The 15,927-nt window shown below is 51.4% G+C and overlaps 6 protein-coding genes across 6 annotated transcripts; 4 read left to right on the top strand and 2 right to left on the bottom strand.

Moving 5' to 3' along the window:
* Positions 1 to 2,425: 2,425 nt before the first annotated feature.
* On the top strand, positions 2,426 to 3,694 carry Z519_02417 (uncharacterized protein; the record flags this gene model as incomplete). Its single annotated transcript, XM_016760173.1, has 3 exons — positions 2,426 to 2,555; positions 2,608 to 2,949; positions 2,997 to 3,694. The coding sequence occupies 3 exons, from the start codon at positions 2,426 to 2,428 to the stop codon at positions 3,692 to 3,694; spliced, it is 1,170 nt and encodes a 389-aa protein (XP_016623694.1).
* A 2,441-nt stretch (positions 3,695 to 6,135) lies between these two features.
* Positions 6,136 to 7,095, top strand: Z519_02416 (uncharacterized protein; the record flags this gene model as incomplete). The annotated part of the gene is made up of 1 exon (XM_016760172.1): positions 6,136 to 7,095. The coding sequence occupies one exon, from the start codon at positions 6,136 to 6,138 to the stop codon at positions 7,093 to 7,095; it is 960 nt and encodes a 319-aa protein (XP_016623693.1).
* Positions 7,096 to 7,973: 878 nt separating this feature from the next.
* On the bottom strand, positions 7,974 to 8,756 carry Z519_02415 (uncharacterized protein; the record flags this gene model as incomplete). The annotated part of the gene is made up of 1 exon (XM_016760171.1): positions 7,974 to 8,756. One exon carries the CDS (start codon positions 8,754 to 8,756, stop codon positions 7,974 to 7,976), a length of 783 nt encoding a protein of 260 aa, XP_016623692.1.
* Positions 8,757 to 9,692: 936 nt separating this feature from the next.
* Z519_02414 (uncharacterized protein) lies at positions 9,693 to 10,860 on the bottom strand (the record flags this gene model as incomplete). Its single annotated transcript, XM_016760170.1, has 3 exons — positions 9,693 to 10,337; positions 10,392 to 10,601; positions 10,717 to 10,860. The coding sequence occupies 3 exons, from the start codon at positions 10,858 to 10,860 to the stop codon at positions 9,693 to 9,695; spliced, it is 999 nt and encodes a 332-aa protein (XP_016623691.1).
* A 1,391-nt stretch (positions 10,861 to 12,251) lies between these two features.
* Positions 12,252 to 14,089, top strand: Z519_02413 (uncharacterized protein; the record flags this gene model as incomplete). The annotated part of the gene is made up of 3 exons (XM_016760169.1): positions 12,252 to 12,325; positions 12,390 to 13,558; positions 13,749 to 14,089. 3 exons carry the CDS (start codon positions 12,252 to 12,254, stop codon positions 14,087 to 14,089), a joined length of 1,584 nt encoding a protein of 527 aa, XP_016623690.1.
* A 713-nt stretch (positions 14,090 to 14,802) lies between these two features.
* Z519_02412 (uncharacterized protein) lies at positions 14,803 to 15,844 on the top strand (the record flags this gene model as incomplete). The annotated part of the gene is made up of 2 exons (XM_016760168.1): positions 14,803 to 14,864; positions 14,929 to 15,844. The coding sequence occupies 2 exons, from the start codon at positions 14,803 to 14,805 to the stop codon at positions 15,842 to 15,844; spliced, it is 978 nt and encodes a 325-aa protein (XP_016623689.1).
* Positions 15,845 to 15,927: the final 83 nt, after the last annotated feature.

The raw sequence follows: 15,927 nt of genomic DNA, 5'->3' as shown, positions 1-15,927 counted from the left end.
GACGTGGGTGGCGGGTGGCTATTCCATTGCGGCCCTCGGGCGGATATTGTTGATGCGCCTCCAGTAGGTACACCTCCCGGCTTCATGCAAACGTGGCATTTCTTGTCCAGTCTTTTGTCTGCATCTTTAGCCGCCCGCCCCCAAGCACCGCTCGACTTCGCTGTATATTTTCGCTATAGCGACGTCGGGGCAACTGCAACCGTCTCGTCTCAGTTAGACTGACGAGGCAGACACGAATTGTCGTTTTGGGCATCAACTCGTCAAGTAGGGGTCCCACCTGCCACGCGCCCACTGGGGGCGCTCTTTGGATCGAGTTAGAGTGGGTGGAGTGGAACAGAGTTTGTTCAACACTGCTTCAACCTCCACATTTGCCATCACACATTGATGGCCGCTCTTCAAATCACGACTTGAGTGGAGGATGCTGGTCTCTCAACCGAGCCATCCGTACCACCTTTGTCCCCCATGAAAGCCACACGACCGGCTTCCAGTGGCGCTAGCCTTGAGGATCAGCCAAGTGTTTGTCGGGGCTAGGTACTGGTGACCGCAGCTCAGTGGAGAGTTTTCCAAGGCGTTTTCGCTCGACGCCGAAGCGACATTGAAGATCATTGCATGAAGTCATCCGTCTGAGCCGGCTAGCTTGCTGTGAAAATGCCAGAGTCTAGCTTCTGAAATGCCCCCCCGTCGAGTACACGCAGCGCTTTGTCGTGGTCCTGTCCGTAGGGGAAAACGTAGTTTAGCTTTCTACTTCCGACCGGTAACGCAGTACTCGTGGCTAACAGCAAAGATCTGGCCAGAAGTCGGATCGCTGGGGCCAGTGGTCGCCAATAGCGCACCTTCCAGGATTGGTCGTTCAATTGAGTGCCCTAGGGTTGCGCCGATTCGTATTTGTCGTTTTCTAAGAATCTTCTGCCCGGGTGCCCTTTCATTGGTGGAATCGTCGGTGCAGATCGGTCCCCAAAAGCGAACCTCCTCGCAGCTTGTCTCGGCACAACAGGCAGGTTGAATGATGGGCATCATCGTTGACCGGCTTTGACCAGGTACCGCCCTTTACCTTTGAGCCAGGCAAACTTAAGACATGGTCAGCCGCACCACCGGGGTCTCAGTCAAATCTCCAGATCTCCAATGCCTCGTTTTACGGGCGTTCTGGACCTTTGGAACGCAGATAATCGAAGTGTGGCTTTTCTCCGGAGTGGATCTGACTGATAGTACCTTGACCATTGAGTAGCCCATAGTCTCCAGAGGGACCCAAGCTCTGGCGTAAGAATTTGGGGGGGTTTTTTTTTCTTGCATCTTGCCGGGGCCAGCCCCGGGAGGAACCTCGTGCTGCTCACCATGATCAGCCAGCTGCACCCTCTGCAAGCAACTTCGTCAACGCCAATGGCGCAAGAGACTGGTCCGGTATCTTTCTTCCGCCGAGGACTATTTGGCTCTCGTGGCATTAATCGCCTGTTGGGACCGAGAGACGAGCTGGGGTCCAACCGCCCATACGAGATTTTGAATCATGCCTCTTCCGCACACATTATGAGAGTCATATACCATCCTGTCATGCATGTTGAAGGCGCTTGTTTCTCTCGTTGATTCGTGTGTTGCAGATATCTGAGTCTTTCTGCGGTGGCACGCTTTTTCTTCTGACAATATTTTACGGATGATCCATGAGGGAACCCAGTCCTTGCGAACCTCAGTTCCATATCCCTACCACTGGTCGATCTGCTGTAGTCAGTGTCTAGTGTGAAATCCCGGTCTTTCCCCATCAAGCGCTCTTTGTTGGATCTGACGGTCCTTTTAACTTCTCTTCATCTTCTGATCTGGACGACGGAACGGCTAACAGCCCTCTCCACTCCCTGTACGATCAAACGAGTCGTCTCGAGTCTTCGACTCTCGATATGATCGCTTTTCGCTGATCCCGAAAACGACAACTTGAGGATCACCTCCGAATCTGCTCCCCAGGCAATATCCAGTCAGCCTCAGCATTCAGAGCGTCGTCGGGAAAGCATTTCCACACCTCCATTCTTCGAGAACTGGGAGATAGTACCGCGGCGAAACTGGTACAGCGCGACAGACCTTGGATCCGCGAGACTTTGATCTGGGTGACTTGCATTAGAGGCTTCCATTGGCAGGGCTGAGCAAGCCGTTACTAAAATCCACGCTGAAACCATCAATCAATTGGCGACAAATCAACTCTGTTGGGATGTCGATTCATGTCCCACGGTACTAGTGATGTTGTTTGACTGCCCCGCTCAACAGCTCGACGAGTATTGTGGTGGGCGACAAGAGATCCGAAGGAATTATTGCCTAGCCTTGGTTCGCCGCAGGTAGTGCTCATCTGTCGGCGCAAGAGATGCAAGAGGGAGGATATAATTTTGGGGATTTCCCAGAAAGTGGTTCTGCGCAAGACCAGATTGGCCCTGAGGCTGAGCAGTTCAACATGCCTGGTTTGATCCAGAGTGGTAACTCATCGCCCAATGTTCGCGACATGGTGGCAGAAGGACCTCCTTCGTCGCCTGCCGATAAGAAGAGAAACAAACTGGGATATCATCGCACTGCAGTCGCATGTGGTCAGTCTCTGTATTCGACCCCTCTGCGCGCGAGTTTCTGACCAAGTACTAGTCCATTGTCGACGGCGCAAGATCCGCTGCATCACTGAGCTCAATGATCCAGCAGGTCGATGCCAAAATTGCATTCGCATGAAAAAGGACTGCGTTTTCACACCAATTGACCCACAGAATCCTCCGACCGCAAAAAGGCCACGCTCAGGGGTAAAAGCAGCGGACGGCCTAGTCAACGAGGCAGAGGCCTCGGTCTCTTCGTCCTCTCCAGGTGGCATTCTCAGGAGCAGCTCCATGGAACAAATGAACTTTGAGAAGGATCCTTTAGACACTCCTCCGTTGCCCAACGAAAGTCCCGGGTTCCCTGGTTTACACCAAGGCTCCAGATCTGTGTCTGTCCATGGTAGGAGCAAGATTTTGGTTGTGTCTTCAAGTGCTGATTTCATCCAGGCTTCGACTTCACGCATGGTTACGATCCTAATCAACTCCGGCGTCAACACCAACAACAACAAATATTCGTTCCGTCTCCATACTCACCGCGGATCTACGACGTAGATTCGATGAATCCTCAGTTCTATCAGCACCAGCAACACCTCTTTGGACACTCGGTACCCACACCATATTCGTCTGCGTTTGCGCCGGGTTCGCTACCTTCCACGATGACAACGGTGTCCCAAGAACAAACCTATCCGTACCAGACGTCGGCTTCAAATGGCGCCTATAACTGGGCACATCATCCCACGAGATCAATGTCATCTGACCAAACGGACGAACTGTCATCTGGCTTCCCGACTCCCTACCGAACAAATACGTACCCTTCCTTTGAAAGGGGGATAACAGGCCAGATACAGCAACTACCTCCGACCAGTTCGGGCCTTGTGCCAGTGGGTATAGAAAGTCAGCACACTTCAATGCATCCAAATTTCCGAGAACGCACCTCATATCAAACCATGCAGGCCGATGGGCAATGGACTGCTGGACACCCTGGTCCAGTGCAGCAAATGCCTGGCTCTGTCGAGAGCCCCTATTCTCAGGGCTGGTACCAGCCGCATCCGGGGTTGGCAAACATGCGACAAGGGGAAGAGCAACCTCATATACTGCCGTCGCAGAAGCATAATCCACGAGAGAGTCAGCATAAGCCCGGTTGAAGCTGACTAATTTCATCACTCACAGCAGCCTTTCATTTAGTTACCATAAGTCCTCTCAAACCGATCGGCCACACCAAAACGTGCCTAAGCTCTAGCAAACCCAACCCACATCGGTCGTTCCTGAGAAGATGCGAGTGGAAGTGTATTCTAGATGTGGATATCAGTGTTGGCTGACGGCCAGGGCAGTGTCGGTAATGGAGTGTTTTGACCCGTCGAGCGAAGAGCCGAATGGGAATGATTGCTGCGACAAGTTGCGTTGGGCTTCTGCCCTGACCCCATTTGCAACGAAATCGGCTTTGGCCGTACAGAGTCGATTGGTTATATCATATGGGCGGACTAGAGAAGGGGAGCGCAGGAGTCAGGGGAGCAATGGGAGGATGTACCCTTGGTTCTTGGCGCACCACGCAAAGCGTGTTCGTCGAAGGCTGCGGACAGAACGAGTTGGGCTCGCATTGTCAAAGGCCACACTGACCAAAAAGGTGCCGGTTCTTCAACTGCAGCGAGTCGCATCTGGCGTTGAAATCCTCCATTGCTTTCGACACTGTCGCTCTGAGATTGATCTTTGTTCTGGCGCAACCTCGATCGCAAAATCTTCAGCTGTGAGGACTCAAAATCTTATACCTTGTTTGCTGCGAGCCGTCCCGCCTTATTCGAGATTTCGTCCACAAGCCTACCGCCCAGTCGTTCGACATGAACACTCGTCGAGGATTTCGCCACAAACACCGACGAAGCATACTGAAATGATTGTTAGCACCAGATGCCTCATTGGACTATGTCCAGTATACTTCGACGTCCATCCAGCCAAAAAGTTTTGGCGCAAGGCGGGCGCTTCTGGGTTTTCGAAGTGCATCAAACGTGCTAGGGCCGATCTGAACTATGGCTTCCGTCTCCTAAGTTACCGTCTTCCAGCGCCATTATCTGAGCGACGGAAATACCACCAATCGGCAACCTAGAAGGCTGCGTGGAAGCGCTGTCAATCTCTGGAATGCAGCCCGTGAAGGGTGATGGGTCAAATCATCAGCCATCAGACGCTTCACACGTCGAAAAGCAGCTGTCTCTGTCCGCAAGAATGTCGTGGGCAAGAGCGAACTCCACCTGAAGGTCTGGACAGCGACTCCTTTCGCGAGCCTCTTTACAAGCCGAATTCAACAGGCGCTCGCAACACCAGTTTGGTAGGATCTACGACCTCCATCGTTCATCTCAGGGATGGCTAGGAAACGTGCATGGAGGAACATGTGGATCCGCCTCGTCGCTGGAGAACACCGGATAAATGAACCAGCCTCGGAGAAACGAGTTTCTCTACAGTGGCAGAATGAATAGATTGTACTCGGTGGGGCACAGGGTGTTCGTGGTTACGTAGGGCGTTCACGGGAGTCGACGGTTATGTGCCACTCCGAAGATGAAGGGAGGATCAAGAGCTGTACGAAGAGGGCGCAAACAGAATCCAAATCCCAGTCAGAGAGCGTGAACACTTTGGCGAATGAATTGTGAAGCGAATTGATCGTGTCAAGTCTCGACCCCGGTCAGTGGAGGCACGATTCGGCTTGCGGCTTGTGGCATGCAGTAAGCTTGTGGCTTGAACGAGATCCTGTAAGTAATCACGTGACATAATCACGTGATCTGCGCCCTTCCCTCTTCTTTTTCTCGCCTCATCAACACTCTCTCACTAGTGCCACACCATTCATCACTTGCTTCCTTCGTGTGCTTTGCACCCCGTACTCCATACTTCGTATTAATCTATTAAGGCTGTCAATAAGTAGCTTCCTCTATACTTATCGAGAGTTTCAAAGGACCCGCCATCCACCATCAGCCTGATGACCGAACAGCCGTTAGGATGCTCCGCGACGGTGTTGCTTTGGACGATGATTGAGCCAGTGGATAGGACACAATGAGTTTGAGGGAGCAAGAACCGTATTCTCGGCATACCCGAGCTATGGCCGGAGTTGGGCTATCCATGCGTGAAGGACTGCTCTCCATTGTCTAACAAACTTGGTTGAGGGGAGCAAGAGTCAACAATGAAGAGACAACAGGTCAAGGAGAGAGGGGAAAAAAAGGATACCACGGCAGTTGAAATCCAACGGGCCATAAAGGAAATAGTCACATAAAGGCGCCTGAGCCACGGTGACAAAGGAATATTCACATTCGTTGGTTCTTGTGTCCACTGCCTTTGCCTATCCTTTCAATCCCTGTCACCCAGTTCTTTGAAAGAGGCAGCGGTTGCAATGCTTCGGCACCATGGCACGTCTATTTGAACTACTCCAACGAACCGGTCTACATTGCCTTGGTTTCTGTGCCAGACACAGTTCTTCTGTTGACCGAATACAATCAAGTAAGAAAGTTACCCATTACTTTCTGGCTCACCTCCAACGCTGAAAACAGTTCTGCTCTCCTTTTCCCTGACTTTGACCCATCAAGGGCGTCTAGTCAAAGCCACTCCCAACATGGCGCAATTTCCAGATCCAGCGCATGATGTACAAAAGCCGGAGCGTCTGTCATCTCTTCTTCCGGAGCTTCAGCTCGAGATCAGTAGGTACCTCGACTACCGTGACCTCAACAGTGTTCGTGCGACATCGCGGGCGATGTCGCGTTGCTTCGCTGACCCTGCGACTCTGTTGGTTGAGGAGATGTCGAGGGCGTGGGTTGAAGTCGAGGCTGGATTCCAAGACCGCTACTACGTGGATATGGGTTTGTGCCTATTAGATTCGCAACACAACCGCATGACCCTCCAACAAGAGGTGGAGGAACATGCCACGGTATGCGGTTTCTCCAAGATATTGGTCCAATGGCTTGTATATCCCAGTCGCCACCACTTTGCTTGTTCCAAGTGTCGTGTTGTGAAGCCGTGGGCCGAATTTCCGACCGACGGTCTCCGCCGCACATACCCTTTCAGTACATGCCTATATTCTGGCGCACCTCAGCAAGTTTACAAAGACATACTGGAATCTATGGTATGTGGCGATTGTTCTGCTGCGGGCCAACCCTACAGATATCACAATCTTGGACTCCGGGACACAGTGGTTTCCATCATTCAATGCCACAGATGCCACCTTATCAAACGCGCTCCGGCCGAACTGTCTTTTAAACTTCGTTTCTCAGGTTTCTGCCAACAGTGTTTTGCGGAGGTCAATCAGCATTGGTTTAGATACAAGGGTTTCTTGCAGGAGTGCCTCGCCAAAATGGAGAGCTACGAGAACGGAGAATACCTAAAAGCATTGTCATGGGAAGGGTTGCCTGAATGTCCTGTGCCGGCTGATTTCGTCGCAGCACTGAACAACCCAAATTATCGACCCCTTTCCAGTTACTCGCAGATCGCCTTTGCCCAGCTGTCGCTCAAGGCAGCCAGACTTCACCGTGCAACCAGACTTCGATTGAGCGGGCTTGAAGCAATCACCGAGCCGTGAGATCCTCTCCTGACTGAGCGAACGGCGCACAATGAAGAGGCCTGGGGGTGCACATGCAACCCACATCTTCTGATTGCAGAACCTAGCGCCACACAAGTAAGTCTTTCCAAGGCTCGCAGATACAACTCTCTGTCATCCACGTTTTCAACGACTTATCCGCAGTTACGATTCCCGTTTCCAGCCAAGAGTGGCCCCAACCCTGTTTTCTCGAGTTTTACCTTCTAACAATACCGTAGACGAGCGTTGTTGTCCCCTTGATGGCACCGGGTTGATCACCGGGTATCGAGTGATCCACACATCAAAATGTTGGAACAAGAACCAGGTTAGATTGTGATAGGATGAGGAGGGCGAAGGAAGGTTCTCAGGATAGACGTGTGGCTATCATCCCTAGGTAGTACAACAAATGAATTCCTCTGGGAATTTACATATGTCTTCTTCCATCCCCCCCTGCTCACTTCAACAGTACCTGCAGCCTGTTTTCCTCCTCTTTGGTCTCTTGTCTCGTCTCTTATTCAATTTGGCTTTCCCAACATTATCACCCTTGCCTATGGGGACTTTCAACGTGGGCAAAGTAGGAAAAGCCTTTCGGAAGTCCTGGAGGTTCCTGGAAGACTCCGTAGGGATACAACTCTGGAAAAAGAAAGGGAAACTGGAGACTAGAGTGCAAAGTCAAGACCACAAAATGGTTGCTGTCTCTTTTCAATCGGACTCTGCCGACATTATCTCGCACTGTTTGAGGCTCACACCAAAAAATCCCACCCAGAGTCTCGCACGGCTCCGAATCCAATGATGAAAACAGTTCCAATATCCAACCGTGCCCCTGAACACACATGTCCCGTCATTCTGTCTGTTGTCGTCACTCTACCACGCCCTCCTTGTCAAGCGCCGTCTTTGCCAGCCCGACAGGCAGCTTCACAGGACGGGCAGATGCGAGACTCCGTCGACCGAGCAGGCACCGCAGTGTGATCAATAGCCCAGCATCGCTGACATCGGGTCGCTCGACTGGCTAGCTGTGATGGACTGGGATGCGAGGTAAACTGTCTCTCGGTGTCAAGTGGAGTCTCTTGGGACGCAGCCAGACACACTGAACAGATCCCAACCTTCTTGCCTTCCGCATCCACCCTCCTCAGCAAATTGCACACCTTGCATACAACCAAGGTACATCCCCCATCCTTTATGATCGCCCCCTTCTCCCAGATCCTTTTCTTCACTCCACACGCCTTGCAAAACCGTCTATGGCCGTCTCTGTGGCCCAGGCTCCGACTCCCTGTGACTTGGCCCTTCACGAAGCACTCCCGCGGCAGATGCTTTAGGCACGCGTAACAGTTCAACCGTTCCGCCCTGGTGATTCGGTTGCGGTGAATGTTGTTGGAGTCGTTGGTGGTGTTTGCTGCGTCGCCCTGAACGGACTGCGGGAAAACGACTGCCCAGCGACGTTGGTTCGTAAATGCCTCTTGACGGCGCTGGTGGTCGGCATGTTCTTCTTCGAGGAGAGAGGCTCTAATTCCCTGGCGGAGTCGCATTATCTTGGCCAGCGGCACCATTGCCGCTGCCGGAGGACAAGTTTGTCGGAAGGCAGCGATGGACTCGTAGTCCAGATGGGTGAGGACGATGTCGAGTATCTCCACATGCAGATCAAAGATGGTTGTCTTGCTTGCCATCGTGCCACTTGTTCGAGGAACTTGACCGGTTGCTGCAGGTATATGTGTCGAGAGAATCTAGAGGCCTGTCGAGAAGATGTATCTCTTGTCCTCATTGGCGATGGGCCAGCTGGCTTGGAGGTTCCTGTCTGATTGCCTTCGCAATCTCAAGCTCTGATTGCTGATGACATGGGCTTGATCGCAGTCATGAAGCAGTGTGAGCTCGACCCATGATATATATATATAGTAGAGAATGCCGGTTCCGTTTACACCATGATTCTAATGGGAGTGACGGATCGGATCGGATATTAGCGGATCGTATATATGTAGAGATGTCATGCAGATGTTTTGTGTGTACGAAGTATAACTATAGTGACAAAAAGTGACGGTTTAAGTAATGCGTGACAAGCACCAGCTTGTCACCGCGGGGAACGTTTCACTAGGCGCGTCTCGTGGAGCTGCTAAGAGTGACAGGTGGGTGACAGGGTGGTCCGCGAGGCTCCCACCCCTTTTCTCCATATTGTGGTAGGATGCGTTTGTCGCGCCAGTAACCTGAACTTTGCAGTTTGAATCCCGAGTCACAAGAGGTGGAGCCTCCGCCCGGAGAATAACAGTTTCTTCATGTAAATATTGCGCAGACTCATTGTAGGAAGAACGGCACATTATACAAAGACAATCCAGCCGAACAAACTTACCAACCCGACATGGATGAACACAGACAAGCAGAATGATCAACACTTGAATAGCGTGGTAGGTAGGTGTGTAAGAATGATGTTAATGAACCGCGTAGGGAGGTAGCTCTCTAGCGACAGATGTCCTCAGACTAGATAGGACTACATGATTGCCATTCTTCACTTTCTGTCAACACAAACAATTAATGAGAGGAGACGGTTCTGAATCTTTGTTTTCAAGTTCATACCTTGGTTCTGCTGCACTATGCAGATCTTCAGCGCGAGTTTATCTTGTTTGTCCGGCTGCTCTAGTGGCTTCGTGATTGACAACCCAGTCGTCCGTGTCTGCTACCTCGTTCAATCCCCAAGCTGTGCTGCTGTCGTCGTGCACCGTCGTCCTTCTCAGGTCTCGCTTGTACTTGCCTTCAAAGGCTCCTCCGTTGGCTCTATGCAGGGTGCACCTGTTGTCCCAGATAATCATATCTGACGGATTCTTCCACTCAACGCTGATGGTGTACTTCTTCTGGGTGACGTGGTCGAGAAGCTTCTTTATCAGCGCGTCGGATTCTTCCTTGGGAATACCCTCTATGTGATGGGAGTGTGCCGCAATGTAGATATTTCTGCGACCGCTGGGCTCGTGGATCTGAATGAGACGATGCCGAGCCATAACGCCGCCGTTGGTTGGATCGAGGTCTTTAAAGAATTCTGGGGATCCTAGTTTGCGAGACTGTGCGATTGAGTGATGAACAACATAGTCTTTCTCCAGGAGTTCCTTTTGAAATTCTGGATCAAGCTCGTCCCAAGCGGTGCGTGAGTCGGCGAAGTCAGTATTACCGCCATTGCCGGGAGGAGGAATTTCCACCGCACGTAGTAGAGAAAAACTTGCTCGCCTGGGGTTGAAAGAGGAGTCGACGTGAAAGAGAGCGTTTCCCTGGGACATAAAATAAGCCGAGAGCAGGCAACAAGAAATTTCAGGTGAGCTTACCTTGCCATAGTGCGCTCTTGGGCTGTCAGGATCGAGGACACCACCTTGATCATCGATATTTCCAGCGTCGAACAGTTCGTAGAAACCGTATCTTGGCCTGCGACCATCGACCATATAGCGTTTCATGGTGTCCAGATCACCTATACGTCTGGAGAACTCAATATGACTGGCATCATCCAGCCCGGTGTTGCGGAAGATGCAAACACCATACTAAACCAATGAAGGGATCATGTCAGCGACTAACTTGCAGAATACTGCCGCTTCAACCAGGTGAAATGCTGATGAGGGAGGGGTCACAAGGCTTGAAGAAAAGGGGGATTGGTACCTTCGCCATTGCGGCGAGGATCTCATTGAATTGTTCATCGGATAAATTCTGAAAATCGACGCCCTCAACCTCAGCTGCGAATGTAGGGTGAAGTTTCTGGACGCCGATGGTCTTGAATTCTGGCTCCTCAGCGTAGCTGCCCATGTCGGCTCTGATGTTGATGCTTGGTTGCAAGGCCCTTGAACAACGGCAGGGACCAGGCTTGACAACAATCAGTGATTTGTTCTGGTTGACGGTTGATCTTGTCGTAGGGGTCAAGGTATGATTCGCTGGAGTATTTCGACTTGTACATATACCTGTTTCTTCGCTGGAGTCAAGAATCATCTTACCGTGAAGATGAGCAGAAAACCACCTTTTGCGCTTAGGTAAACATGGGGCTCCTCAAGTCGTGGGGCACATTGTGGAGGAGGCACTTCCTGGGGAGTAAGACACATCAATAGAGTTGCAACTCGGCAAGTAAGAAATGGCAGAGCCAGCAAGACCGAGCTTTGGTTTAGGGGGACCACTAATGATCGCAAAGGGCAGCCTGTGGGCAAATGCCCACTAGTCATTCCAACCTGGTCTCTGTGGCAGCGAGCCCGCCTTAACCATTACTACTGGCGGGGCTGCTGGAACACGCCCACCACGCCTGCGTCGACAATAAGCGTCGTAGGATGGGAGATATCGGTGTGGGAGTCTGGAGACCCGGGGCAAACATGCGAAGGGTGGGGTGGAGAGGAAGAGTTGGCCTAACTTGGCATCTGGCGTTCTTTTGAAGGAAATGATGGTGGCGTCTCAACACATGTCGCATATATGACAAGGAGCGCTGTGCGCTCGGTCTTCTTTGCTGTCAATGGGCTTGGCTCTCCATGGCGAAACCCGACTGTCATCTCCCTGCCCTGCTTCTGATAACTCGTCTCTCGGTGCTCTGGTCGCAAGGGAAATTGGTGCCGACATATCCGACCGTCCAACACTGCGTCCATTCGGTGTCTTGGCCTTGTTGGATGAATGACCTCCACAGCGGTCCCAAGGAGGAGGAAGTGTGGGATACACTCTGCTGCATAGTCGGTGTCGAGCAGTGCTCGTCGGGCCCGATGACGAAGTTTGAGATCCGCTCGAGGCATTTCATATGGGAACTGGGCAGTGTGCGTAGAAACGGTCTACCGGCAAACGTCGAGTAAAGCACTTCATCTCTGGTCAGGTGGTGTAGTGTCGGAATTGTCATGATCTTGTCGAGTGGTCGTCCACAAATTCATTCATGCCGGGAAGTCGACGGCAGCGCAGACTGCCTCTTGAAAAAGCCACGTAGATCCTCACAAGGGTAGTACGGAGGAGCTTTGGGGGGTGTCCTGGGACTAGACCGCATCTTTGTGCTCTTCTCGCCAGGTCTTCTTCGTTTGCATGCTGTTGAGCGTGTCTTCGCGTTAAGTCGCGTTGCGCCTCGGCAAAGTTGCCCTGCAGATGGTGGCCTCCAAAACTTTGTCACTCTCATCAAGTTTGCGAAATTCTTTTGCCCTTTGTACCCCGATCTCTTCTGCAACTCCTCGTTGGTGAAAATGGAAAGCTTAAGCGATGAAGTTTGGGATGTTGTCATAGCTGGAACCAGCATCCCCCAGTCGCTTCTTGCGTTGTAGGTCTCCTTCTCTCCTTGCTCAGTCAAGCCTTTGACTGACTGACAAAGCGTTCCTCACTAGGGCTCTATCTCGTTCCGACAAGAAGATTTTGCATGTGGATCGACATTCTTATTATGGAGGTGATGATGCCGGCTTGAGTCTAGCAGACGCCCAAGCTTGGGCAGAAGACTTGCGGCAATGTGTGCAAATTGTGCCTCGAGATTTTTGCATCACTGATGATCTCGCAGCCACAAGCAGAGTGTTTAAAGACGCTTCCATCTCGAGATTTGCCGACGACGATTCTGGGCCGCCCATATCACTTGGACCGTCTCGGTCGTATACCCTGAGCTTGAGCCCTCAAATCATCTATGCCAAATCCGAGTTTCTCCCCAGCCTGGTCTCGTCGCAGATACATACTCAGCTGGAATTTCTTGCCGTTGGGTCTTTGTGGGTACTGAGTGACGGACAACTGCACAAGATACCGAGCACTCGTGAAGATGTGTTTAATGATGAGTCACTTTCAATGAAGGACAAGCGTGGGTTGATGAAGTTCCTAAGATACGTGATGCAAGAGGAGGAAACGACCACGGGCTCAGAAAAAGACAACGCTAGCATATCGCTGAAGGCTGCTTTGTCGAAAAAGTTCAAAATTCCGGACTCCCTGCAGGCTCCGCTGGTGGCACTTGCACTGTCCCCTGTGGCTGCTAACTTGGTCCCCTTCGACAAAGCTCTTGCCAGGATCAGGAGACATATGAGGTCAATGGGTCATTTTGGTCAAGGGTTTGGCGCCGTCGTTGCGAAATATGGCGGCACCGCAGAAATTGCACAGGTGGCCTGTCGTGCTGGTGCCGTGGGCGGAGGTGTGTACCTCCTAGGGCATGGCTTACAAGATCTCGATGCTACTAGTAACACGCCTGCTCCCCAAGGCACAGATGGCGGGGATATCCCGCTCATCGAGTGCACACTTTCCGACGGTACTCGAATCCGAGCCCGATATGTCGTCGGCAACCGCGATGATATTCCAGCCGTGAAAGATACCACGCAAGAAGTGGCCTCTTTCTGCACTACTTGGAGGTCCGTCAACGTCATTGCGGATCCTTTACGGTCAATGTTCCCTCAGACATCAGACAATGGACCTATACCAGCAGTGGCAATAATTCTCGTCGACGATGGCACCCCTGATAACGACCAGAATCCCATTTATCTACAGATTCACTCAGAGGATACAGGGGAATGTCCTGCGGGTCAATGTATGTATTTCCCTTTGCTGTCTTTTGATTTCTCTTCCATGATGATCCAACATCGAATACTTATCTACATTGCCTGAGCATTATGTGCTTTGCTGATAACTATCCTCTGACAACCTGATCTGGATGCCCTCCCAACTATGTCTTCGAACCATTGGCACGAAGGCGATTTTACTGACTCGTGCCTGACTAGGTCTCATCTATGCATCGGTCGTTTCTGAAGATGGCTCCTCCAAAGATCGGCTTCAAGCTGCTGTGAGAGGGTTTCTTGAGACTGCTGGTGCAAAAGATTCACTCCTCTGGTCGCTGTCCTATCGAGCCGTAGGGCCAGACATATTTTCAAATTCGGATTATCCGCCACTACGAAAGCACTCACAGTTCATTATATTTCCACACAAGCCTCAAGACGTTGCCTTTGACGACGGTATACTACATGCGGTCAATGAGGCTTGGCAGGTTATCTTGGGGCCAGAGGTCACTGCAAACAGCACATTTCTGAGGTTTGAGGAACGGGAATCCGAGATTGAGGATTAGAACTATGTCCCTGCTGCTAACGTCAGCCTGAAGCTCTCGCACTGTGCTACCCACTGCTTCTGATTCTGACCACATCTCTTTAAAGAGGGTTTGCCTAATATCATGCGTCTTGCAGTCCTGATTTCGAGCTGACTTAGCCTTACCGTGATCCGGCTTTTATTGCTACCTAGTAAACATGTAAACAAGGAAGGCCATAGTCTCCGCAAAATGCCATGCAGCAGAGCGACGACAGGGTGAACGCCCTCGATCTGTGGGAGGATATAACAGAATGGGTATTTTCCAATGCCTTCGGCTCAAGGTGCTTGCTTGAATGCAAAAGCGTATGGTTTGCCTCGAGACTCCCTCAAGTGTATGGAGAGTCGCCGAGTGACCTTGATAGCAATGCCTTCATTTCCAATGCATCAACCAAACCGTCGGGCTCACAAATCTTGCCATGGCGTGTCTGGAAGGTGTATGAGAGATCAGTAATGTTTACGAGAGGATGATACTCCAGCCCCTGAATTTCTGTCCTAAATGCTCCATACAAAATCTGAAAAGGCTCCAAACCCAACAAACACGCCAAACTCCGATAAGTGATAAGGAAACCCTTGGCATGTTTGCCTTCCGTCGAACTCGAAAATTTTGGGATTGAATCTTTTGGTGTTTGAAGACCCTAAAGAATAGCAACCCGCCACCGCTCTTTTTCGCTGTACCCTCACTCTCAATCCGCAAACATGTCGTCAGACGAGATCGTGTGGCAGGTAATCAACCAGCAATTCTGCTCGTTCAAGTTAAAGTAGGTCGACACTGCTCATATATCCAAACTCAAGCATCGTCGGTTCTAATGAGAACAACCACAGACTAAGCAGTAAAGATCAAACTTTTTGTCGCAACGAGTACAACCTCACAGGCTTCTGCAACCGCCAGTCCTGCCCGCTGGCTAATTCCCGCTATGCCACCGTCCGGCCAGATCCCCAGACCGGTGCCCTATGCCTCTTCATCAAAACTCCAGAACGCACTCATTTGCCCTCAAAGTGGTGGGAAAAGATACGTCTCCCCAACAACTACGAAAAGGCACTTTTAGCCCTCGACGAGAAATTGCAATACTGGCCCAAATTCTACATCCATAAATGCAAACAGAGGCTTACGAGGCTGACGCAAGTGAGGATCCGCGAAAGGAATATCGCGAAGGAGGAAGTGAGAATTGGTGAGAAGAACATCCCGAGATTGGCGCCAAAGGTGAGACGGAGGGAGGAGACGAGAGAGCGGAAAGCAGAAAGTGCGGCGAAAGTGGAGAGGGAGATTGAACGGGAACTTATGGAGCGGCTGACGAGTGGAGCGTACGGTGATCGACCGCTCAACATCGAAGAGGGTTTGTGGAGGAAAGTTCTGAGAGGACTCGAGAGGAGGGAAAAGGGTGAGGAGTTGCTGGATGAAGAACTGGAGGAGGAGAATGAGGAAGAACTGGAGGCAGAGGTGGAGTACGTTTCCGATCTGGAGGAGAGCGAAAATGAAATGGAGCAGGAGATGGAGGACTTTGACGACTGGCTTGGCGGAGAGAGTCCTGATGAAGAGGATGAAGACTCCAGTGAGGATCCTGGAGAGGACGAGGATGAGAGCGAAGACAGCGACGAGGACGAAGATGGCGAAGGTGCATTGGGCAAGAAGCGGAAACGACATACAAGGCAACCACCAAAGCCACAGAAGAAGCCTCGCGGTCGTGTGGAGATTGAGTATGAGGCTGAGCCGCCATTGAAAGAGACAATATTGGCCTAGGATGTACTCTGAGCAAGGTTGATGGTCTTTTCACCATGATACATCCTGTGGGCTTTGGGGCTCGAGGCAGAACGGAGGATTCT

The sequence above is a fragment of the Cladophialophora bantiana genome, assembly GCF_000835475.1.
Source record: "Cladophialophora bantiana CBS 173.52 unplaced genomic scaffold supercont1.3, whole genome shotgun sequence".
Taxonomy (NCBI): Eukaryota; Fungi; Ascomycota; class Eurotiomycetes; order Chaetothyriales; family Herpotrichiellaceae; genus Cladophialophora; species Cladophialophora bantiana.
This window is presented reverse-complemented; position numbering and strand designations above follow the sequence as displayed.